The sequence below is a fragment of the Nothoprocta perdicaria genome, unplaced genomic scaffold (genome assembly GCF_003342845.1).
Source record: "Nothoprocta perdicaria isolate Ctin4 unplaced genomic scaffold, notPer1 scaffold_24, whole genome shotgun sequence".
NCBI classification, from domain to species: domain Eukaryota; kingdom Metazoa; phylum Chordata; class Aves; order Tinamiformes; family Tinamidae; genus Nothoprocta; species Nothoprocta perdicaria.
The window spans coordinates 6,095,681-6,122,228 of NW_020455466.1; the positions used below are offsets into that span (position 1 = coordinate 6,095,681).

At 34.7% G+C, this 26,548-nt stretch overlaps 1 protein-coding gene across 1 annotated transcript in view; it reads left to right on the plus strand.

The window, feature by feature from the left end:
- Nucleotides 1-8,909: 8,909 nt before the first annotated feature.
- The window catches only part of RTTN (rotatin), a 74,284-nt gene continuing 56,645 nt past the window's right edge, over nt 8,910-26,548 (plus strand). Inside the window, exons 1-14 of the mRNA XM_026039744.1 lie at nt 8,910-8,940; nt 9,512-9,699; nt 10,240-10,438; nt 12,144-12,233; nt 12,524-12,602; nt 14,260-14,374; nt 14,920-15,070; nt 16,277-16,442; nt 17,133-17,314; nt 19,603-19,718; nt 22,495-22,665; nt 23,955-24,167; nt 25,178-25,290; nt 26,338-26,464. Of these exons, the coding sequence (XP_025895529.1) occupies nt 8,910-8,940; nt 9,512-9,699; nt 10,240-10,438; nt 12,144-12,233; nt 12,524-12,602; nt 14,260-14,374; nt 14,920-15,070; nt 16,277-16,442; nt 17,133-17,314; nt 19,603-19,718; nt 22,495-22,665; nt 23,955-24,167; nt 25,178-25,290; nt 26,338-26,464 (1,941 nt within the window). The remainder of the gene's footprint in view (nt 8,941-9,511; nt 9,700-10,239; nt 10,439-12,143; nt 12,234-12,523; nt 12,603-14,259; nt 14,375-14,919; nt 15,071-16,276; nt 16,443-17,132; nt 17,315-19,602; nt 19,719-22,494; nt 22,666-23,954; nt 24,168-25,177; nt 25,291-26,337; nt 26,465-26,548) is intronic.

Below are 26,548 nucleotides of genomic sequence, written 5' to 3' on the forward strand. Positions count from 1 at the left end.
AATGGGTGGCTTGGAGCTCAGAGAGAGATGCGAGGAGGCAATCTGGGAATGCATGTCTTGTTTTGAAACATCACCAGCCAAATGCTGCATAATCCACGCATGGTGAAGCGATATGAGCCCTCAGGCATCTTTTTACTAAACTACGAGCCAGTAATAAACCTCTGATGGAGCTAGTGAACAGATTTAGACGCAACAAAGTGACTTGTGCTGCACATCAGGCAAATGATTATGTAGCACTAGTAACAAGGAATCTACATCCTGCTCTCAGAAAGAATCACGCAGCTCAAATGGATTGTCAATGAAATGAATTATTTTATTATTGTAAGGCTAATAAAATTGTAACAAGAAAACTGCTGGCACTGGAAAAGTCCTTTACATTCTTCACCTGGAACTTCCTTATTAGTTAAAAGCGCTGTTTAGCTACATTAGGTTGGCAGGACCTCTGTTGCAGCTCTCTAATCCAGATTCCCTTCAATATGAATTCTGAAAATTYGCTTAGTGCAAACTGAGAGACACAAATTTACAGAATATTTTGGTAATAAATTGCTTTCTTAGAGAGGAGTAGAAATCTGCTACCTTCAAGCAGTGAAGACAGCAACAGTCTCACTGAATTACTCTTTATTCTGCCCAAGACATCAAGAATTGGAAGGTATATGGTTAGCTGGCCCTCTTTTTCTATGACCTACATTCACTCTGCAAAWTTTAAATTGCAAAGTGCCCAAGTTAAAAAAAAAAAAAGGAAAAAAGTATAATTATGTTAAGAAACATAATTTTCTGTCCCGAAAAAAGAAGAATAGCAGTATTGTTCAAGAAAACAGTGACACTTGTCCTAACAGCCACCATTACATCATTCAGAGAATAAACAGTGTATTTTTCTTCATGAAGTATAGGGTTTGGGAATGCTCAAATATTGTCTGTAAAAAGAATGACTTTTCYACGATAAAAAGAAGATTAAAGCATCTTCTGATTGTATCAGTTTAATCAATATATGCATAATTTGTTTAAAAAAAAAAAAAAAGGTTGCTAGTAGGTAGACTAAGAGGAATGTGGGAACCAAGACCTTAAAGAATTCAGTACTGAATAAAATAAAATATTTTTGGCACAGCATGTGTCATATGTCTGGTATCTTTAGGATCTTAGCAATAACTTTTTCCTATAAAAATCTAGGAAAAGGTTTTTTATGACATATTTATCCATACATTACATCCCTTAAAAGCACCCACATTTGAAAATAAAGTCACAGATAATGCATGCCATCAAATGATTCACACATTTAGGCAGACCTGGCAAAATCTGAGGCAAAAGTAGGTGGAAATCAGAGACTGGTGAACACAGACTTTGTGGTAATCTTCTCCTTGTGTTACTTACACATATATATAAACCCGCAGTGCTGGTAAAACACACACTTTTCTTTTTGTTTTGTTTTGTTTTAAGTAGTGTTGACATCAGTAGTGCTGACAGTTTCAGTATTTTAACACATAACCTTTTCCTCACTCGGTATGACTGAAGCTTCTGTGTTTTATATTTAGTACGTTAACCAAATAAAATTATGATCAGAAAATATTRTAAAAATGACAAGTTGGCATCCATCTAGGTGTCTGTCTGTGAATGCCTCATTTATTCTCTCAGGCTATATATGCCAGTTCATGAACACAGTGCATTCAGCTACCTGAAAATGAATCAATGTCCCTTCTCCTCTGTATATTATTCATTGCCCACCACCCCTGAGAATTGGAGAGGGTGGATCTTGCTAAAAATCAGTTATGTGATTAATTCCTGAGGCACAATATGATCCATCCCGCCTATTTGTTGGCAGCTATTCTGAGTTAGCTGGGTGACATTAGTTAAAACTTATTTTTGACAGTTAAGTAAGAAAATATGACTAGGTGAAGGCATACATATGGTTACACTTTCAAAGTGACTTCTGAAAAATGTTCTCAGGATATTTGGAAAACTGCCTATTTTTAAAAGACAAAACCCAAGTTTCATATGGAAATAGGTTTCATACATTCCCTATATCCTTTAGAAATATTAAAGGGGAATTTTAGTACACTACTTTTGAAAAAGTGCTTCTAAGATCTCACATACACACACACATACAAAAAGTAGGAGCTATCATTCAAAACATAACAATGACATAAAGCTGTGTAAGACAATATGCAAACCAACCAGGCCCAGGACTGAGAAGCCATGTATTTTCCTCCTACTGGGGAGAAACAGATACTCCAAAAGAAATCACTTTGGGCAGAGGCCATCTTGACACTGGCACCAGGACATGGCAGCCTGTGACCCATATCCAGGCTGAAGGGCCCCTAATGAGAAGTGCTCTGCCAAAACAATATAATGCCCCTGTCCTGCTTCGCCGCTCACCTTCTAGAATCCAGACGACAGCCATAGATGAATCTTCAACATCGTTTCAAAATGTCCTGGTTTTCATTTTTTATTTTTGATTACTTGGGAGATCTTCTTGCTCTTTGTATTTTTTAAATGTAGACTGAGTGTATGCATGTTTGAGCGAATACTTGTGAAATTCAAATTGCAAAGTGGAAGGACAGTGAGTTTCTCAATTTTGACCAGTGTTAAATAGTTCATAAAATAATTGTTAATGTCAATTCACAAATGTTGTAAGCAAAGCTTACAAATTCTAAGTTACTTGAAATCAGCAGCTGAAATTTCTGATAAATTGACTAATTTCTGCTCACCAAGAGTACTCTGGTAAAGTGTAAACTGTTCTAGTTTCTCTGCAACTGACCTGTCTTGACCTAAAAAATGGATTGAAATTCAAGCACTTTAAAAAAAACACAATCGTTATTAATGAAAAGAAACTTGCTTACGTATGATGACTTTACTTAAGACTGCGAGCCACTGAAAAGAATGAGAATTTCATTTTTAATCTTAGCTATGCTTGTCCCTATAAAAATAAAGAGTTTTAAAAAATCACTTGGTTTAACTTGGTTTATTCATAAGGCATGCAGAGAAAGATTTCATGCCACAGTAAGGAATAAAATGGCATGACAATCCTATAAAATACTTTAGGTCAATTTGCACATCAAATTAGCAGCTGCATATTTGCTCTAAGATCTGTAGTCATTAAGAAGTATATAATATTTCAAGATTATCTTAACAAGATTTGAAAGCTTGCCAAAAAAAAAAAAAAAAGAGAAAATATCACATTGCTCCAAGACTTCTTACTGTCCAAGGGCATTCAGGCAATCACCCTTCTTGCAGATGTCATGGTGCCCGATTAGGGGCAATGTTAAGTCACATGGCACTCACTTGATATCACATATAGCAACTGAGAAATATCAGAGTCACTAAAGAGAGTTAATAGGCCTATGCAAGAAGTAGTAAAAGCTAGAGGACAAAGAATGACATATTGGGATACATGCTTTTCAAGACTCTGTTTCAAATTTTATGAAAGATATGGAAGAAAGCAGAAAATCTTTCTGCTGTTTATTATCCTATATTAGGGATAATCAACAYATATTTGGTATATACCACTTTGAAATTAGATCAAGAGAGAAATAAAAATATTTTGAAGATTTTGAGGATCTTGGCAACAAAAAACTTTCCTCATAACATTTCTTTCACCTGAACATGAGATAAAGAACTTCATTATTYAAATATTTCAGTATATGACTATGGTATTTTCAGCACTTTCCCAAAACCAAGAAGAGTTGAGAAATATGAAATAAAGAATTCCAAGTGAATCTCAGATTAAATCACTGGTGCGTGAGAATCACTGCACTTCTCTTTAGAAATTGTGCCCTACTCAAGACAGGATGGAATTTTCAATGGAGGTTTTGCATTGCTAATTTTCTCCCTGTGTCCTTTCTGCCTGATGCGATTGAGGATATCTAGCATGCTTGCTGGATGCAAGCCCTGTGCATCAACAGCAGCCCATACCTTATTTATCACACTCACAGGTTTGAGGAACTCATTAGATTCTTGGAAAGACAGAATGGAAACAGAATCTCATTTCCTCTTTCCCTGGCACTGTTTGTGGCTTATTTATTCATTCTAAGGAAAGGGCAATATTGGAAAAAAAAAAAAAAAAAGTACTAAACTGAAGGCACTCAACAGTGCTTAGCTATTTCTCCTATAACACAAAGACTGTGAAATGGATGGAGCTGTGAATATTACTATGTGGCCGGGTTGCGTATGGATAATAACATGAGTTTGGACATTTAATTCTCTCAGCCAGATGAAGAGGCACATGTAAGTTGAGGGTAATAATACTATTAATTAAAATAATAACATTAATTATTAAAAACATTTTAATGTTCAGTTATGTGAATGTCACTCTGTGACAGTTTTTCCATAAATTGTCATCTGGTACAAACATGATTATTCCTTCATTATTTGAGAGGAATTATTTCCTGCTTTGATCTAGGTTTGCTAATTTAGTTATGGCTATATCAGCATAAGAGCAAAAATATTACAGTATTGACTAAAATGAGAATATCTTTCAAACTCAAGAACTGCTTCTTTTAAATGTTTTATCCTTAGCATTGATGTGCAGTACTATTTTTAGCAGAAGGCAATTCACCCCATGACACTTTACCAATTCTTAAGAGAATATACATTTTTTATCTAAAATTATTAGGCACTCTTGATATCTTTAATAATATCTGAGCAATAAATTAAAGTAGAAGGTCCCTTTAGAATGCACTAAAGAACATACCAGATTATCCAAACATAGCAAAGAATTGCATCGGTACAAGTAAACCAAACCATTGCTTCAATAACATTCATTTTTTATCAGAATAATTTGTTAATTTTAAATGATATAACTAGCATTTGTTTATAAAAAGGTCACAAACGTTTATAAAAAGTCACAAAAAAAAGATTTGTGACTAGTAATTATGTATCTTAAGCCAGAAATTTTATGTAATAAAATGGGCCCTCAAATAAAGCAATCTGGCAAGCAGCAGTGTAGCTATTTGTTAGGCATTGCAGTCTTTTCTGTGAACTGGGTGAAGATACAATTTATACCGTTAATCTAACCTTTTCATTTTGGCAAAAGAAACATGGAACATTTAAGTTGGTCTTGTATTTCTGAGGGAAGGAGATTCTTATTACTTGTAAAAAGGTCATTAAAAATCTGTGGGYGAAATCTCCCTTTTGAAGGTTTTGAAATCTGACAAACGCTGAAAGATGACATGGTACAGAAGGACAGCTTTCAAGCTGTAATGACTAATAATCCTATTCCTCTAAACTTTGTAAGCAGCATTCCTTTTCTGCTCTAACAAAGTTTAGAAAAGGCAAATAACTGAAGAATTCTCCTGGGGTATGCTTTTTTTCAGTAAGATCAAAATGCATGCATCAGAAGTCTGTAAGAAATGCCTTCCTGGGGGAAAACAAGCCAGTACAGTATTCTGCCATTTCTATTTCCTTCCATTCCTAGTATTCCTCTTCTCTTTGCTTTCTTTCATTCCCTCTTGCAATCCTCCTTCAGCTTGTAGGCAGTCAGGTTTGCGGTAGCTGCAGCAGCCAGTGATGTTTGGGCATCACAGGCCCTATTCTGTGTTCTCCTCCGAGAGGCATCTGGAATTTGTCTTTGGCATCCCATGTGCTCTGCTGTTTCTTATGCATAGGGCTGCTGCTCCTTGGCGTACGCGAAGAGCCAAAGAGCAGGTTTTTCACTGACAGTCAGAGGTTACAGCAGTTAAGATCAGAAATACAGTGAAAATATTACCAAAAGTGGAATCAAGATGCTGTTGTATACAGTCTTTGATATGGTGATCTTCAGAGTAACTTTAGGAATATAAGAGGACAGAAATTTAGGTGGAGGGTAATTTTAAGCTAAAGAGCATCCCATATTAAAAGATCTGTACCTTCAAATATCATTTCAGATAAATGACAATAGACAGACTCATGGGCCTTCAGATTCAGGAGATTTTATCAAGGACATATTTTGGCACAAAAGTAGGGGTAKTTCTTGGGATAGAACACTGGTGATATAAAGGATATTGAAAAAAAATATTATTGGAATTATAGAAAGCATGAGATGAGAGAGGAGTAGGCAGTTCTTTAATGCAGAACATATGTAGAGTACAGAAAGGAGGCAACAGGGGACATTGTAAATGAGATTCAGTGACTAATTTCCCCAGTGGCAAAACTCCTACACATTTTGACTACATATTGAGAAGAATATACATGGCAAAACAGATACTCGTATTAAATAATGCCAAAGAAGAGGAAAAAAAAATTGAATGGATTTGGGGAGTGGCTGTAGAAATCAGAAGGTCAGTGGGGACAGCAGGTAGGCCAGAAAGCTGAGAAATGAAGTGGGAGTCTGAGTCGGAAGGAGAACACACGTAAGGAATCAGTACTTCCAGTAATGAGAGGCCAATCTTCTCCTATTTAGATTTTATCACAATCCTAAGAGTAATTACTAAATCCATCCCCAGTTTCTTTTGTTTTGTTTTGAATATGCAGTAAAGAGGACTTTTAGTTTTTCTTAAGAGATATACTATATTTTTAACATATTACTCAGGTTTATAAAAATGAATATGACATTTGATTATTGTTGATTATCTTTAATTGCATAGTAGCATTGAGCCATGTTAGCATAAACTGTTGTGCATCTTTCATATATATTWCACGTACATTGAAGCATTGAAGACAATAAGAAAACATTGCTTTCCTGATGAATTATAGGTTGGCCATATTTAAAATGGTGAGAAGATCACATATAGACCTGATGAAAAGTTCCTACCTGGGCACTGTCATGAAATGGCTGCTTAAGCAATTCCTCCTTGCTTGAAGAAGATATATAAATCTAACCCATTATTAGAGTAAATTTATTGTATGGCATCTCATAAAGCTTATACCAAGCCGACTGTGGGAAATGTGAGCAGCACTACAGGAGAGCAAACCTGAATGATGGGAATACTTCAGTTTTCATTTTATATGCATACAGTTCACAGCTAAAAGGAATTTTACGCAGCCAGTGATGCTTCCTTTGTAATTGCACTTGAAAAGTACTGACAGATCCAGCCTCTTGTGGAAAAAAAAAGCTAATTGCAGTAAGCAAAGTTCATTTACAATTAGTTTAATATGGTGACTTTGTTTTATTACTTCACTGATCCAAAATGATGGCCTGTTCTGAGTTACAATTAAGAATTTAGTAGAGAGAGGCTGGATACAGCAGATGGAGGGCATTAATTTAAGCTTATTGTGAAATAACAGCACAATGACAGAGAGCAGGGTAGAACTACAACTAGGCAAAAACTGAGTGTGACATACACCATTTTAGAAATCAGGTGCATATTCTATATCTTTTTATGTCTTGAGTTTTTATTTTTCTTATGCAATTATTTGACATCAAAAAAAAAACCCCATGAAGATTATACAGCCGTTTGATTTATTCACCTTCAGACACACGCAAAAACTTTTGCATTGCCTACACAAGTGCAACATCCAACACTTGCTATCCTGTCATCAGTTTATTTTTTTCCAATTATGAAATAAGAACTATCTTTCAAAAAAAAAAAAAAAAAAAAAAAAAAAAACACCAACTCAGTCTTCTGTTCAGGCATCCTATGATATATTGTGATTCTTTCCTCTGTGCATACTCTGCTTTGTGGAACTGACTTGAGCTAGGAATAAGGCAATGTAATTCAGAAGTCCAGATAATAAACACAAGAAAAAAAAAAATCTTCATAATTCCCCCTGCTTAATCCCATTTATCCAGTGGCTTTATATGAGTCAGCAAGAGCTATTTGCAGGCACATCAAAGACACATTAGCAAGTATTCAGTTATTACTATAAACATAAATCATTCCCTGGCTTCCAAATCCCAGTCATAAGGGCACTAAAGACTGAAGAACACGAGCTCCTTCCTGACCACCTGGACTCGTGCAACTAATACTCATTCTTGGAAAAGATGAAGATACTAATAAACAAKGAGGCATGACAGCGTTCATCTTCCCAGCATTATGAGCAGAGTTCGTATTTAAGCTGCAGGTGAGATATAGAATATCAGAATATCAGAATATCAGATCAGAATATCAGATGGCCAACTGCTTTGTGGGTACGGATGGCAACGGCTGCAGATGCGCTTATTTTTCTGAACGCGGTCAGACAGTAAGAAGATGATGTTGAACTACCCGCCAGGACCATGGCGAGGCTATGGAGTTACTGCTTTTCAAACCGTAAGGCTRGGAGTACACAGATTTTCAGAGTAAAGTATTACTTTTGTGGTAAACAGTGCAGCTCGGTATTGTGTCAGATATTGATGGGAAGAGCTTGCAGTTTGACACCAAGCTGTCAGAGATGGACTAATAATTGGGTGTTTCCATCTGAAGTTTGCTTCACACTATTTTTTTTTTTTGAGTTATTGTTATTGGAATACAAATCCACATTAAGTGTTCCTTCTCTCAGAAAAAGAAATATTCCTATAGATGTTTGAGTAACTTCTAAGCTCCTCTTATAGGTCATTCACACTCCATATCTGGAGGCACTTGGGGGGGGCAGTCTTATTGGAAGAAAACCTGAGGAGCGGGGAAAACAGTGATTCTTTACATCAGGACGACGACACAAAATCCTCTGACGGCTTCGTTTTCCAAACTCATCCCTTCCGCTTTGGAAACACCGGCAATAAACCCGCCCCTCTGGCCGCGGCCGAGGTAGTCGGTGAATCGGCGGCCGCCGGGGGGCGCCGGGGGCCGGTGACAGGGCGCGGGGCACGACGGGAGTTGTAGTCCTTCCCATTCCCGCCGCAGCCCGCGGGGTACGCAACTTCCGGGAGCACGGAGGAAGAGAACTCCCGGGATTCTTTGCGCGCAGCCGAGGGGGTGTTGGTGGCGGCCGGAGCTGACCGGGACTACATTTCCCAGCGTGCGCTGCGGCGCGGCAGCGGCCGTTGGCGGCGCGGCGGTTGAATTCCGGCGGGGAGCGGCGCCATGGAGCTGTCTGTGCTCGTCAGGAAGCTCGGTAACGGCCCCACCGTGGCCCCCCTGCCGCTGTCCCGGCCCTGCCCCGCCGAGCACCTGCGGGGACCACGACGGGGGGTTGTTTGCGGCTCTCTGTCGTTCCTCTGCGCCGGCGAGCCCTCGCTGCGCGTCCCGCTCTCCCAAGGAGCGATGTCTCCCCACACGGGAAAGAGCAGCGACTCCCCTGTTCCGGGCGGGGGATCCAACTCTCCCGGCTCTGGTTTTTCGCTGTAGCTCGTGTCGGATCCGCGGGGCACAGCGCGTGACAAGCACCCAGTGGTGATTCCCTGGGAGGTACTGGGGTCCCTCCAGTGTTGTGTCCTCTTCTTGTGAGGCCCTCTTGTTCTGCGTTTGCCACCTGTGCATGTCGCTGCATTCTGTAAATGTTTTGTTCCTTTTATGCTTGACTAGTATAGTGCTGTGGAGTGCAGTTGTAGTTGTTTTCCTGGTAAGCACAACACTGACAGTTGCAAGCTTTTCACGAATCAGTGACAGTATTCTTCTTGTCTAAATATGAAATCAGTTACCTGAGATAATTTTTTTTTTCTTTATATATACATTTTTGGAAACAGGTCATGAGCTGGCAGAGATAAGAGAGCGATCTCTGAAGAATATTCTGTTTAAACTAGATCATAACTTGATTGCATATGCTGATCTTGTCCATGAAAAGCTGCTTTTCCTTAATCTTTTGGAGTGGTTCAATTTTCCAGTGGTACCAATGAAGGAAGAAATTCTAAATTTCATGAACAATTTGATTAAGGTACGATGTGAAACATCTATTTTTACTTAAAGTGTATACCTTTAGGCTGCTAAATCTAAGTGAAGTTGGGGAATATTCTATTTTGCAGGCCTTTGTAATGAGCCTTTACACAAAAAGGAGTTGCTGTGTAAATGGAAATGAAAACAGTTTGGGTGACTTGCTGTGTTATAACTTAGTGTTTGATTTCCTCTGTGACCATAATTTGCATTTGCTCTGTTCCTGAAATGGGAAGATTGAAATGATGATAAAATATATTTTAGAATAGTTGAGAACACTTTGCAGAACAGAGATCTCAAATTCTTTCATTTTTTAATAACTAAACCTCAACTATGCAGAGAAGCAAAGAAAGTAACTCCACCTTTGCAGTGATGAATAGTGTTACAGAATGTTAGAAGCCAAATCTGACTTCACGGCTTCAATATTGGTCAAAAACTCTCTTTTTTTTTCCCACTGTTTTGAAAACTGTGAGACCCTTCTAGCTAACTTCCTCTTTTTCAGTTGGTTGGTTTGTTTGATTGTTTTTGTTTTGTTTTAATATAGCATCCATCTGCTGCCCAGCAGATGATTGCARTTGGTGCAGTGGAATTCTTCTCACAGCTTCGCCCCAACGTGGAACCAAATTTACAGGCTGTAATTGACGGGATTGTGGATGGACTGTTCTTGCTTCCTTCTGGAATTCCTTCTAGTTATATGTCAGTGTGCAATCAAACTCGGCCTCAGCCTTCAGTAGATCGTTCAGGTAAATCGGGCGTCGCTTTTTTAAAATGAGAAAGTAAATGAAAAGCTGGGTTGTGAAAAGCTGTTTTTGTTGTTGTTTGTTTGTTTTTGTTTTGTTTTTTATGACTTAATAGGCAAATATATTTTTGTAATTTAACGAACTATATGGCAAAGTAGATTCTGTTAGGAAAAAGTATTAACCTAAACCTAGCTTAGCTGGTTATAGCCACTACTTTATTGGAATTGGGACTTAACAGACCTGCTCCTGTCCTCATTCCTTTATCAGACCTTCTCTGTCCTTTTCTTTGTGTTTTTAACACATTTTAACATGGCACAAGAATAACTTCAAAAGACTGCTTTATGGCAATAAGTTTTGTAATTTTTGAGTAGTTCAGTACTTATGCAAATATGCCTTGTTGCCTGGATAAATTAGGCTTAAYTTAGAGGGAAATTTAATCAAAATGTAGAAGTAGATTTGATCATAGTTAGAAGTGTTTTTATTGCACACAACACTAAACCATTTTTTATCTGTTTAGTTTGAATAAACACTTGTCATAGTAAAATGCATATAATGTTTACCTAAAACGTGTGAGGTGCTGTAATTATCTATCCTCTTCAAACAGACAACTCAATCTGTTGTGCTGTAGTCATGATCATTATTTATAGCACCACTCTAGATGGAGTCAAGAAGCAAACCCACATCACTCTCCTCTTCTGCCTTCTGTATTTAGACAGAAAATGATAAGGAAGGAGATTATGTAGCATGGAGAATCCTTAGTAAATGCTTCTGGTTGTTGTGGGAAAGACACTGCTGTTTTACAACACAATGAAGAAATGGCCAACGGTGATTGCATYCATCCAGCGCACTCTTAGGGAAGGAGTAATTTTTCTATGGTTCCTGCAGTCTTTCCAAACTTTGGAATTTCAGTTTGCTGCAAATTGTGCGCTGGCTGCTTGTTGATTTTTATTTTATTCTTTTTCTGCTGCTCTCCTCTTTTCCCCCACAAGAATTTAGCTAGATTATTTTCTGCGTTAAGATTGCCACTGAATAAAAAATATACAATAATCTTTTGCATATGCATGCTTAAACTATATCTTTTCTAATCTACCCRAATAATACCTGTTTATACTGTTAATTATACAGATGTGTAGATTAAACTGAATATTTATCAGCAGAGATTTTTTTTGAGAAAAAGACTTATGTTTATAACCTGGTTATTATCTGGTTGTATTTTTTGAACCAAGTATTGCTATTATCTGTGTTTCAAAGATTGTTTATAATGTTATGTAACTTATACTTCTTTTCTTGTTGTGTACCTTGTATATTGTAATTGTTATATTAATGCGCATGTTGCATTCCCTACAAAACAACTTCTTAATTGACCAAAAGAGAGCAGTATTGGTAGAATGACATTTTAAATAGTTGATTTGAAAAATTAAATCTRTTAGTATATAAGTAATGTTGTAAACAATTACATTTTGTGTAATTGATTTGCTATTGTTTATTTAGTATGTAAAGCAGCATAAGGAAATGGAAAAAGCTTAATTGCAGAATGTGATTATAAAAATGCAGTTATTTTTCACCCTCCTCTCTTGACCATCTGAAACTATTTTGAATGGGTTTCATTAGTAAGTTAAAATTGAAGGGCAAAAGGGAAGCAGTTCACATTCCTTGAATGCAAATCTCTTTTTTTACTGTGCATTTTAAAACTTATCCTTTATTTTAGYTCTACCTCAAGAGGAGTTATTCACTGGATACTTTTGTCAAGATGGAAGTCATGTGCAGCAGTTAGAAATACCTCCCAAAAGAACAATTGGTATGTGTAATTATGAAATGCAAATATGTTAAAGTTTTTAGAGGTGTAATTTACATTAAATTTCATTACAGATAACATGTTGATATTTATGAATCATCATTTGTGATCGTTATGAATCTTTCTCGCCTTTTTCTAAATAGGTTACATAACCATAGTAAAATAAATAAATTCTGCTACAGTATGCTATAAACATTTTAATATAGTTTAAAATGTTAATACTTTTCAGAAAATCTAGAAATGCCATGTGTTACAGCCTTATATACTTCAAATATGTACTTTTTTTTTGACAGTAAAATGCTTGAAGTTTTCTACGTTTCCTTGGCTAACTCTAACCTCAACAGATAGACATGTCCTTTCATCAAATGAAAGGTACAGTTAAAAGAACATTACGATTAAGTTGAATTCTTTTTTTCTTTGATTCTAGTGATTCAAACTTCCTGTTCTTATATATCATTAGACTCTTCTTGCAAATAAGTTAACAAGTTAATCTTTGATAACTTTTTATAAAAACTGCATTGAATTTTGGCAGAGCAGATAAACAATGAGTTGTAACAAGGCAATTTCCCGTTAATGTCTCTCTTCATACTGGATGTCTAATTCAAAGCATATTTTTGGTTCATGATGCTTGATTCTTTAAATTTGTCAAGCTAGGACGAAGAGTTACTCAATTAACTTTGAGTTATGGAGAGTTTTTTTAGATAGCAACTTGACAACAAGTTACCCATGAAGCAGCAATGTATCCTTGTGGCCAAGAAGGCCAATGGGATCCTGGCCTGCATGGGGAGGACTGTGGCCAACAGGTAAAGGGAGGGGATCCTGCCCCTCTCCTCAGCTCTGGTGAGGCTGCACTTGGAGTATTGGGTTGAGTCTGGGATGGGGAGCTTGTAGAGAGGGTCCAGCGGAGGGCAACCAAGATGATTAAGAGAACGGAACATCTCTCATACGAGGATAGACTAAGCAAGCTAGACCTGTTTAGCCTGGAGGAAAGAAGATTGAGAGGGGATCTTGTAAACATGTATAAATAACTGAGAGGAAAATGTAGGGAGGAAGGGCCAAACTCTTTTCATTGGTGGCCAGTGATAGGACAAGGGGTCATGAGTGTAAGCTGAAGCACATTAAGTTCCATCTCCATGTGAGGAGGAATTTTACTGTGAGGGTGACAGAGCCCTGGAACAGGCTGCGCAGGGAGACTGTGGAGTCTCCTTCTCTGGAGGTCTTCCAAACCCACCTGTGCCGCATACTGTAGGTGGATGTCTCTGAGCAGAGGTTGTACTAGATGACCTCTGGAGGTCCCTTCCAATCTCAACCATTCTCTGATTTTGTGACAACCTGCAACAAAATCTTATCTTTGCCTCAGGACCACTTAGCAGAGAAGTCCATACTTCTACTAGTAGTTTGACTGGGTTTAAGCAGTAAATTTAGCTACAGTATTTTATTCAGGCCTTGACCACTTAAGGTCTTCCTTCTAGAGTGATTTTTTTTTTTTTTTTCTCCTCTCAAGTTTATGTCAGTGAAGAAAAAAACAGATCCTTGAAGCAGAGCATATTTTAATTTTTAATGGTTGTTTCTAAAACAGAAAAAATACAAAAGTAAAGTAGAATAATTGAAAGGTTATGATTCTATAATAAGATAAAGCTTTAGCAAATAGGGACTAAATTTCTTCCTTTTTGTAACTTCTCACAAAGTGCAATTTGAGTAAGTTTTACGAGAACCTTGCTAATGAAAAGCTTTCTTACTGGTAAGCACTGGATTCTTTACAGTAGAGGGCTGTGCTTTCATGGAATTTCTGACTTTTGTTATCATAATTTCAAATTCAAAATGAATCAAACCTTTTCTCTTCTAGGAACTTAATTTTACATTTGGTTTGATGAGAGATGAAATTGAGTAGTAAGGAGAAACTCAAGTTTGCAGTGGTGTTGCAGCATTACTGGGGTGTGCAGTGCTGTAATTATAATTTTCTTGTAAAAACTTGTCTAAGCTGGTGATTAATGTTTTTGTTGCATATTTAAATATGAACTGCATTTAGCTCTCTGAGAAGTAACAACCACAGTTTAATTTGGAATACATGTGAACTTCTCCAGGATGTCATTATGCAAGATTTTCCTGCTGAGATCTTCCTTCAAAGACCGAATATTGTACAGGTGAGATCAAGATTAGTTACTTGTTGTACTTGTCATAACTTGTACCAAGTTAAAACTGATACAATGATACAGTTTGTTTCTAGTCACTGCTATGAACAACTAAAGAAAAGTCTTTAAGTCAGTGTAAACTGTAGATATGTAGCAAAAAGAATGTTTGCTATAAGTTGTATTTTGAAAATTATTTGATTGTCATCATTTCTGTTGCTAATTGTCAATCAAGTGTATTGTGAAGTAATACTTAATTTCTTCTGGATAAGAAAATCCATTTTTGTCATACTCTCTATGCATTCTTTAGTAGACTCTTATAATAAAAGTATGAAAACATGTCAGTACAGAAACTTCGTTATAGTAGTATGGAACTCAGCTTTTTCTTTAGGAGTGATAGTCTTGCTTTTAATAAGAAAACAGTAATTAAGTCTTTTTTTGAAGTGAATTTTAAGCACCTAGAAACATTTTAAAACTGTATATCAAGATTTTTCTGTAGTGATTGTTTATTGAGGTGTATTAATGTTAATCTACCAATGTTAATGGTTCTGTATTTGCAGAGTCTTCTGTCTCTGCTCAAGTTGGCTTTTGGAGGAGATGGAAGACATCGCTTAGCTTTGCAGGCTGTGTCATGCATGCAACAGCTCTGCCTCTTCTTAAGAAACAGACTTAATTTTCACAGAGATCCGAATTTCTTCTGCAGTGAGCAAGGTGGGTTTTTAAAAATACTTTAAAATTATATTTCTTTTTTACTATAAGTAAGATTATAATTTTATTTAAAAATCACTTTATAATAAGTGRAGACTTGTATAATTCTTGCTCCATAATGGTGTTCAGTACTAGCCTGTGGATGCTGTTTATGTTAGTAAGTAGTTTTGAGGTACTTGGATTACTTGAAATATTCTTTTGGATCGTTTCCAGTGATTCTTTATGCATCTGCTTTTCCCTGCGTCCAATTATTTGTATGTCAGATGAATTTTTAACTAAATTTAAAAGTCTGTAAAACAAAAGTGGGTAGCTACTGCAGCCCAAAAAATGGGTAACTACTGCAGATCAAAGTTTCAAGCTGTTAGTGCTTTTGACAAGATATTTGTGAACTGGATGAGCCATGCTAACTTGTCCTCTATTCCAATAGCTGAAAGTAGTTTTCAGATATTGCAGTCATTATGGCTGTTTCACAATGTTCTTAATGCTTAAATTTTGTAGATTTAATAATGTAGATTAGTTGTAATTTTCCTGTTTCCATATTGTCAGCTGAATTTAATCAACTTTATGTTTCTCTAAATTGGTATTCTGATTCTCTTCATAAGCTTGTCATTATGCTTAGTGTCTTAATCTCAATAAATTCTGTTGGCCGTTTCTTTGCTAATTCAATTATAACATGAGCAAATCTAATAACCGTAGTCAGACACTAGGTATGTTTGTATTTTGGTCAGTTCTTCACATCAGCTCCTTTTTGATATGTTTTAATATTTTTACTCTGATAGAGTATGAGACCATTTTAAAATTTGGTTTGTTTATGCTTAACTTCAATTTACCAAAGCTTGTGAAACATTCATGTGAACCTTATATAACTCGGTGTTGTTTTCCTGCACTGTGTGATTGTAACACATTAAAGCAGAATTAATGCAATACATCAAGAAATTATTCTAGTAAAATTTTTTTAAAAAGTTAGAATTGTGACTTAACTCTAACTTTCAGTGTTTGCACTGGAATTGAGTGTCAAAACTCTGCTACTTCTGAGTGCTACATTGTCCTAGACTGCTAATATTTACTTGGTGTTTGCCATATCCTACCTTAATTGCTTTTACATCCTTACCTAATATCTTTCAGAATTATGGATTCCAGTAATGYGTTATGTATTGGTTTTGAAATATGTTAACTTAGAAATGTTAATTTTATTTATGTTACTTCAAGGCACAGCTTCCCAGAATTCATCTGTCTCTTACTGTCAAGAAGCAAGAGGTCCTCCTCATTCTCAGAATCTGTCCCCTGGAAGCAGCAGCCCTCGGCCGTCTGTCATTGGGCGGACGGTTCAGCGGCCTCGAGGAGATGGTCAAGACTGGGATGCAGCTTCTTCCAGGTGAATAAAATAATTTTATGTTTTAATTAAAGTGATTGCTATAGAATTATGTTGTCTGCTGCACTCTGGTTTGTGGGAGAATATGAGTGTCTTAATTGCTTTCCGTATATACGTGATTTAARTTCTAGCAAGCTGATAAAYGACACAAAGAATTAGATTAAGGCAGTTAGTTCTTTAAATAGTATTAGAGATATGTAAGATCAGTTTATCTACCTTATTCTGTATCTAATAAACTTAACACTGACTGATATYATGAGATTTTTTTTATGCTCATTGTGCGTACATTTGTAATACATGGACTTAGATTTATTAAGACTACTGTCTAAACAAATACTGAAGTCATGTTTTTTTGCTTCAGCAGCTCTGTCAAAAAGTCTCTCAAAAGTTGAATGAGTATTTCATAGGTCACTATACTGCATAGTCAAAATTATTGTGTTGTGTAAACATTTACATTAAATTTTTTTTGGCAGACTACTGCCAAAAYGCTAGGCATTCACTTGTCACGCTAGCAACTCTGCAATTTTAAAAAAACAAACACCGTCTTTTCTCTGCAACTTTGCAGGAGAGTAGAAAAACTCTGGAAGGAAAGGAGGTGTTAAAATACTTGGTGTCGTTTGATTAACATCTTTGGATTTTCTTCTTTGGAAAAAGAAAATTTTATCTTTAAAATTTGTTTTTGTTTTCTTTAAGTGGAAACAGTAGTCAAGCAAATGTAAACTCGAGACTATCTCTCCACTCCCCATTTGATGTTGGACATGCTGATGTGCCAGATCTTGAAAATGAGGATATTTTGGAATTACAGATGAAACAGCTCAGCCTTCCACAGTTCTGTGTTTTGGTCCTAGAAAGTGCTGTGCCTCTTCTAAGAACAGGTGCGARAGTTTGGAATGAAATGTGTTACTTATGTATCTCCTTCACATTAACTTAGGGAGCTTGATACTATTTTCTTAAGCCGTCTTCTGTGTRAACTTTCTAGGATGTTAGTGTGATGAAGCGAGTACCTTGAATGACCGGATACGTATGATTACCAAAGTGTATTAACAAATCAGAGCAGTTCTAGYTTAAAGGTTTTGTTTAAGTCTTCAAGGCAGACGCTTCTGGTCATTTCTGGATGTGCTGCAGAAATTGTGTCTGCTTTTTACTAGTGATGGGGGAGCAGTGGTGGGAAGTAGGAAGAAATAGTTATACGGGAACACTTGTTTGGCAGAACAAAGTGTCACTCGAGAGGGAGGGGAAAGAAACAAAACGCTCCTAAGAAGATGGGTTTTGTTTTAAACTCTCTTATTAAATCTCTTTGATCATATTATTTCCCTCTGTGCAGGAAATAATAAATTCTTAAGTTTATTTTTCTTTTGTATTCAGTAATAAACCATACATGTGTGTTAATTACTAATTTTTATAGGTAATGGTTCTATCTTAATATCAGTAATGATTCTTAGTTAAACTTATGAATGTTCTGACTTGCAAAACCTTTTGAATATCTAGTCTTTTTCATCCTAGGCTATCAAAAATAAAATTTAGTTGTAAAACAATGTCATTCAAATTATATACTGATGAAAGTGGTAAGGTTTTTAAATATAGGGAATTTGAAATATCTGTCTATGACCAGACTATGCCTATCAACAGTTTCTGAATTGATTTGGGACATGAATTTATAGAATGAAATGTATTGATATTTAGTGATATTTTATGCCTGTTTAACTCATTACTCTTTTTGGTACCACAAAATACTCCTTAAATATTTGACTGTAAATCAATATTAAGCTTTGTCCTTCAGTAAACTAATTGAAAGCGTATTTTCTTTTTTCTTTCTCTGTAAATACAAAAAGCTSACAAAATAAAACTTTTTTTTTCAAGATAGTGATACTTAGATATCACTGTATTCAAGACATTCTTTTGACTTCTGTCAGTTCCTCCTTTATGACAGAAAATATTTTTTCTAGGTTCCTATGTTTTCTGTTTGCAACAATTGTAGAATCTGAGCATCTATTTGCTAAATCTTCATATTTTAGGAAGAATATGKTTTTTTGCTCAGATGCTTTAGTTTTTTCAAGATATTTCAGCTGTTATAGAATAACATTCAAAACCCATTTTTAGAAAATGAATAGCTGCATTTCTTATGTATAAAGACAAACCCAATGATGCCAAGCATTAAGCATGCATTAAGCATGGTTTTTATCAATTATCAGAACATTATTTGATCATTGAAGTTTGACATAGAGATATTTGTCAATCTATCCATCCATACACACCCACAGAGAGAAAGAAAAAATTTTTAATGTCTTTTTATATTCTGATTAAGTTTGCTTTTGTAAACAACAAAACAACTATGCACAGGTAATTTCTGCATATTATCTGTTTGCTTCCTGCAAAGACCTTACTAAAGAAAACATTTTTAAGTGGATAGAGGACTACAGTTGCTCATTTTTAACAAAAYTAGTGTAACCTGTCTGTTACATTAATTGATAAACTGAAAAATGTGTTTGTCTTTGCAGTTTATTGGTTTTTTWGTTGTTGTTTAAATGTTTAATGATGTGCTGGAGAATTTCAGTGGGAAAGTTAATCTGAAAAGTTAATTTTCATCTAATTTGTTTGAAATGCAATTGCATTTTCATTTACTGAAACAATGGGAACATGCCTCCTTATAGGATGATGTGATCAATTTTAGTGATGTTTCATTTTGAGACAAAACAGGACAGAATTTCACTGGTAGCTGTTCTGTTTATTTGTTTGTCTAACTCTAGGGTTATAATCCATTTTCAAGGCATGACAGTAAGATAATTTCATATAGTTCTGTAGTTTGCCACATAATTTAAATGTTCAAATTGAAAGTTTTTCCATTTTTCAAAATTGTATCTTAAAAATAATGTTTCATTTTCAGATCGATTTTGTTTTTCCTTGTTTCTCTTGACCTTAGTCATTTACTACAAATTATTAGCAAATACAGACTTTTTTCAGTTAAAGACTAAATCAGTCTTTTCTGTTATATTGGCTAGTTGTCAGCTTTGATGATTCACCTTCCATGCTAGTTGATGGCATTTAGCGTCAACTAAATTGGAAGAAATGTGCAGGAAAACTAAAATCTCAGAATTCCACATTTGGAATAATCTTATGTTTAAAGTGACTTTGAATTTTTCTGTCTCTGTATTTGTGTTCCTAGGCAGTAGGAGAGTGACAGTGGAAGTTCTTGAACTGCTTGTTGAAGATATGTACCTTATTGGTGATGCTATTTCTGAAGATGTTTGGGAAGATGATAGCCTTTTTGGGTTGGAATTGGTGAGATTTTTATTTAGGCTTTCTTCAGCTATGTTTAACAGCCTGCTCTTGTAAGCCTCGGACATTATCTTGCAGTAGTTCATATACGTATGTAATCTTCTGCTGAGCTACCACTTTCAGATCTTAAAAGTTTAGTATTGGTTTTACTACTGCCACCTTCTATATGTTTTAAGTATAAAAMCTCATATTAGAGGACACTGAAACTTCATCTCAACAAAACAAGTCATTGTGGTTTTTTGCCATGGCGTAAAAGGCCGTTATGTTAAGAGAAGTAGCTATAAGGGAAGGGACSTTGAGGCAAGGTAAAAAGCACTAACTGCAGATGTTAGGTGAGCAGTTTGATTTAGATGAAGGTTTTCACTTTATTTACATTATTATTTCATTTAACTTGTGAAGTTTTTATAACATATCAAGTAATTAACTACCAGATAGAATAACAATGTGTGACTTCCTGCCTCTTGCAGATGAGTGAAACATTTTAGCTAGCATGATATGTGTATGTAGATATCAGAGTTGCAGAGAATCTGTCTAAAAATCTCAGTTAAGCTTAATCTTGAATGAACGTGACTTGTAAGGTAGCATGAAAATGCTACAGAATCTGAACCATTTTTTACAGTCTTTAATTTTTTAGTATTTTTTGTAGCCTTTCCTACTCTGTACTATCTGCTGCAGGTAATCTATCTTATTAGAAGTGCCTAGCACTGAATGGGGACTTTTAGTATACTGACACTCATTTGTTAAAGTCTGTTACAATTCATCAGCATTAATCTATGCTGAAGAAACCTTTCTCAACACTTATTGTAAAAATTTTAGCATTAAATTCTGTCATCTGGTTGTTGTATTACCTGAACAAATATACTGATGGAATAAAGAATGTTGTTATGTGGGGGAAATAACCCTTTTGCATCCAAATCAGTCCAACTACTGTAGAAGCTTTAAGTGGTATTATATACAACTATTTGTGGTATGTTAATGGTATATATTATGTATTATTATTTGAGATAGCTCTTAGAAGAAAAATCATGATCTAAAAAAAATCATGTTACTGGGAAATATAATTTTGCCATCAAGTTAAGTACAGTATTGGTATATATGTATGTGTGTGTTCATATCTCTGCCTATATATACACCTATGTGTAGGGCAAATAAAGCTGAAGTAAAGCTAGATTTTATAAATCAATTGGCCATGCAGGAGGTTTAAAAAACATCTCTCTCTTTTCTGACCTTCAACTAGATAGCAGATAACTGAATATAGTGAATAACTAGATAGCAGATAACTGAATATAGTGAATAATTCCAGGAAACAACTGTTAAGCTTACTTAGATGGTATTTACTGCTATATCCTTTTTTTTTTTTTTTTTTTTTTTTTTTTTTTTTTTTTTTTTTTTTTTTTTTTTTTTTTTTTTTTTTTAAATCATCAGTGTTATTCCTTGGTTCTTACAAAACAAAGAAAAAGCATGTTTTTATTAGTTCCAAGGGAAAGAGGCAATGTCTCGCTTGTCTACGAAACTTAAAAGTGTTTCTTGCATAGTTTCATTCTCTGACACCATTTGTTTGAAATGTGCTTTAAAAAATCTATGAAAAAGTATATCTTACAGAAATATATGCATGCATATATTGGAAATTCCTTTCAAAAATTTGTTTGTGTGTGGATGTATATATGTAAAACAGCTTTTTCAGTAACATCCCCATGTAAAATTGTTATTCCTTTCTTACTTTTCAATATGTATTTAAGTATGATTTGATTTTTGCACTATATCACAAAAGTTTGCATCTGTAGAGCAACTGTAGCCTCTAAAGTTTTTGCATCGTTTGTTTTGAGACAGATATCCTTTAGGGAAGAATGATCTGTTTGATTCAGCTGCTGATTTGAGATTCCCAGAGTATTGAAGCTGAGGYTTCACCTGCCTTTGCCAACTGTATTAGGGCAGGAAGCAATTTGTTTCTTGAACTTTTAAAATGAGCTTGCAACCTGTTCATGCTGTGAAATGATTTTTGATGATAACTATATGATAATGATAATTCTTTCAAATTTTGCCATGTTGAGTCAGACTATAGATCTTAATGCATTTGTAAAAGTACTAAGCTAAATCTCTTATACACCTGCTCGGTCAATCAGAACTAAGGCAGGATTAGGTGTCCCTACGTACAAACTTGGCTTTTTCAGATGACCAAATTCTAGAAAATTACCATGCTCTCTCCCGATGATCTTTTTTCTTTTTTTCCCTTTAACTTTCCAAATGATAGAGATTCTAGGTTTTGATATGATCTAATAAATTGAAGAAAAGTGTATCTAATTAGAAAAATTATTAGAAATAATCTTATAAAAGCATTAGATGCTTTGAAAACTCTATGCGAGTGTGTAAACTTATTTTTTTATGGTTATCTTTCATTAGCAGATTCAAATTAAATCGTAAGATTTCTATATTAAAAGTGAACTTCAAAACCCTTTTATATACGACATTGAATGTCAAAAGTTCAAAAACAGAAAGGAGGAAATTACAAAATGGGGGTAGAGAGCAACCAGTTAAGGGGTAATTACAGAATAATGTATTCAGAACTACAAGTGAAAACGCAATCAAGTCTATAGCTGTAATGCAAACTTCTGTTTTGAGGATAAATGAAACTCCATGTATTATGTATTATTTCTTCATTTTTAAATTAGTTGGTATAATTGTGTTCAAGATAGTACAGATACTGTATAAGCATTTCAAGATATTATAATAATATTATGGCAATTATTTCTAATGCTTGTATCTTTGATTTCCTTTTCAGAAGGACAAGTTGCTTATGGTGTTTGATTTGCTTGGAGAAACTATATTGTATCACAAAAGCAACATTACTGCAGAGCAGCCTGAGGTGATAGTGGTGCATCACAGAATGGCATTTATCAGCATCTCCCTTTTCACTGTTAGGCTGCTGCAAATGCTTCTGCCTGTAGAAAAGGTAGGTCATCACTAATTTTAGAAGTGTTTGTGTTTAATTTATTAAGAGGTACCTTTTGCCATGATTAGTGCTGATAGAATACTCTGTGGCTAGCAAAGTTCACCTGACTTTACCTTGGTTGTGGATTAAACACAGAAGGCAACTTTGCCCTATCTTCAGTTTTCGGCGCATTGTTCAGATGGGTGATGCAGATTTCAGGCATTATCTAATATACTTGTTATTTTAGTGAGGTTTTCAGAATTCAATATTCTATTTTCTCCCATAGCATTTTCTAATCAGGTATGTGTGGTTGGCAAAGCTGTGCTGCCCTCTGCTTGTTTCTAGTAAGCACTGTTTGTAATCATCTCTGCTTACTGTTTGTAATCATCTCTGTCTCTTAATGTATTTGATGGAACATAGCAAATAATTTTAACATTTTTATAGTGATTTTTAAGTCCTTTTTGATTCTAATGTTCTTGAAATTTTCTGTATTTTATCTTGTGAGCTGTTTTTTGAGTTTAGACAGGGACCTGATGTGATCTGATCTGGAAGTATTTGTGGGATAGACGATWTTAGAAGATATTTCGAGCATCTAAAGCGTTTAAAAGTCCCAAGAAACTCTGTTTCCATCACTGTGTTGTAAGGTTGCTCTCTTAGATTTTTTTTTTTTTCAGTCTAGTACTCAGATTCACTTGGTTATGGATTTTTTTTATAAACATGAAATATTTTATTATTAATGCAAGTAGTCTCTTGTCCCTGAAAATAAATACAGAAATACTAATCCAATAAGATTTTATCTTTTTGATTGCTATGCTCTTATATACTTGATGTGGAATTTCTAATTCTGTGCAGAAACAATTTTTAGTGTGAGGTCACAAATTTTAGCAAAAGAACACTTGTAATAAATAACCTAAAAGAAAAGTACAAACATAACACCATTCTTAGTATGATATATATTACTATGCGGGTTTTTTGACAGCTTTTAGTGATTAAAATATAGGAAGAATTGTGATCTGTGTGTTCTCTGCCATCTAGTGGTTTGACAGTAATTTGACCTAGGCAGTCTGTGCGGTTCATGTTGTGGCTGGACCTGATACATCCTCTGTTACTGTTTGTAGATGTGACTCAAAAGTGGTATTTACTATCTCTCACTTATTCGTATAATAACTCCTTTGATATATGTCTCTTTTATAAATTACAAAAAGACCAGTGATTGTGATTGTTGAATAACTGAAAATGCTGTTGTTTTTACTCTATTTGAGAGTCATTCATTCTATTTTATTCTGACGGTCCCTTTCATTTTTTTGAAGGCAAGTCAAGTTTTACCGAAGCATTTGGTGGATGCTTTATTTCTCCTGTCTCTGGATATGCCCTTCTCCTTGGAATATCCAAATGTTCATGAATCTACAGCAGCATATTTGGAGCAGATGAGTTCAGAAAACTACAGTATTTATAAACAAGCCTCAGAATGTGCTTATTCGATTGAATGCACTTGTAGCTTTATGATGGAAACTCATAAGGAGGTGTGAAGTTTTATTAGACAACATATTTTCTGTAGGCAAATTTATTTCTTCCATGTCCCCCTCTCCCTGATGCAAACACAAGATTCATTAATTTTGGATATTTTAATTTCTTATTACCTGACAATTCTACCTCTAAGTAAAATTTCTTCTAGAATGTGTGAGATAATTATCTGTGTGCTTATTCATTATGGAGACAATGAATATATTTTGTCTTATAAGTAAAGGCTTTCCATCATAGTCTTAAACTATTCTTTTCCATTGTCTACATAGTCCATTTGTAAGTAATGCTTGTGCAAAATGCTTTATCTGTTTGTAGGAAATATAAATGAATAAACTATGGCAACGTAAAGTATTAAAAAAGATGAATTGAGCTAGTTTATTTTTTAAAAAATTATTTTGGCAAGTTTTGAACTTAGTAYAAATAACAGCTTAGTTATAAAATATACTTTACAGTGAAGTTAAGTCATTTAAATTTGGGGGCTTTTAGCCATCTATTAATGAGAAGTGTGAAGACACTTTGACCTCATTTTGAAGTGTCATTCTTTAGTGCTAATAGTGAATTGTTAAATGTAGTTCAATTCTGCATTGTACTCTTCCCATGAAAAATGAATATATTCTTTAAAAAAGTATTTCAATTTTGGAGAAAAAAAATCAAAAGAAAAACTGTTTTTGAGCATTTTAAAAAGTGTTTTCACTAGTGTTACTGTGCTCATGCCAAGAAACATCAGCCACTATTTATTCCCGTTGCATTTCATATTTTCATTATGAATTTGAAATTCATAATTTCAAAATTTTATTTTGGATTCAACTATGACAAGAGCAGGTACTAAAATGTATTTGTTTGTAAATTTGTAGTGAAACGAGTTAAATGCTTAACTTTTCTAAGAAAGACTGAACTAAACCTAGTTTTGTAGATGTGTTACATGATACATTTTGAAAGATTGTGTAAGAACTTTTTATGGTTAATAATGCGAATGCTGATAGTCCTTTSCATTTATTTTGCATTTCAGGGGGATAAGAATCTTTTTGAATTAATAGAATTGGCAGATCAGGCCTTAAACAGTCTTCCTTACCATCAGCACTTTCCATTTCTTCAGGAATGCATCCAGATATGCTCAAATATGTAAGTAAACTGTTATTAAAACTTTGTATTTAAGAAAACAAACAAACAAAAACTTTTCTATTAAAAAAGCTTTCTCAAATTGTAGGATCTCAAGACTTTTTTTAATCCTTTATGTTTGAGCAATGTATAATTTTATAATTTTAACTATTGAAATATCTCTTAGTATTCTTTGTACCATTCTACTGGAAATTGCATTTTAAGTTGAATATCAGCTACTTAAAAAGCTAATTCATTATTCATTTTCAAGAATTTGCACAGTATTCTTATGTTTATAAAGTTACCATTTGGTTTACAGAGAAATTGTATTAAAACTTTGTCTTCTCTTTCTATTTAGTATTTTAATAAATTCCTTTGTTTAAAATGTATTTATGTAACTGCTTTATTTTACCCTCAGAAATCCTAAAGGACTTTATTTTCATTCAGTTGCTGTGTACTGCAATATGGCAGCTCATTTATTAAATAACATGATTTATTTGCTTTTTAGATATTTTCTCTCTAGGATGAGAATTTAAGCCACCCTGTGATGCCTAGAAAAAAATCTATACTGAGCACTTGATTAGAGATATAAAATCTTAATACTGTAGTGATTCATAATTCCACATAAAGAGTTTCAAAAGAAATAACATTAAACAGCACTCTAATAATTGTCTTAAAGATATGAAATGTAAAAATGTGTTTCAATGTTTCTCTAGTGCTTTAGGATTATTGTGTGATTACTGCTTTAAAGAACAAGAAATTCACTTATATTTTTTTTAATTGTAATGGTTACCTCTACAAGGAAAGCATTCTGAAAGCATAGAATGTTTTTAAATGTATACTATGATCTACAGAGCCCACTGGAGCTCTGTAGAATGAGATGTTTTCAGATGAATAGGCATGTTTATCAGGTTCCTAATTTCTAACAGAATTTAAAAGCATTTTCAAATAGTTATGATATATAAGGTTTCTTTTAAGACATCTTTGGATACTTTAAAATAATTTCATACTTTACGTAAAACAAATAATTGTTCATTTTATTGCGTGAATTTAACTGTATTTCCTTTGTAGCTGGAAGTCTGACCAGACTAACCCAGTGCTCCAGACAAGGAGTCAGAAGGTGCTTCTCCGTCTGTTGTCTCATCCGTCGCTGACCGTCAAAGCCGAAGCCTATCGCTGCTGCTCGCAAGTGGTGAAGGTGAGAACTCRTGCTCTCACTGTTAGCCTAAATAAAGATAAATATGCTAGTGTCACAAGTTTAAGATTTTTCTTCAAAAAAAAT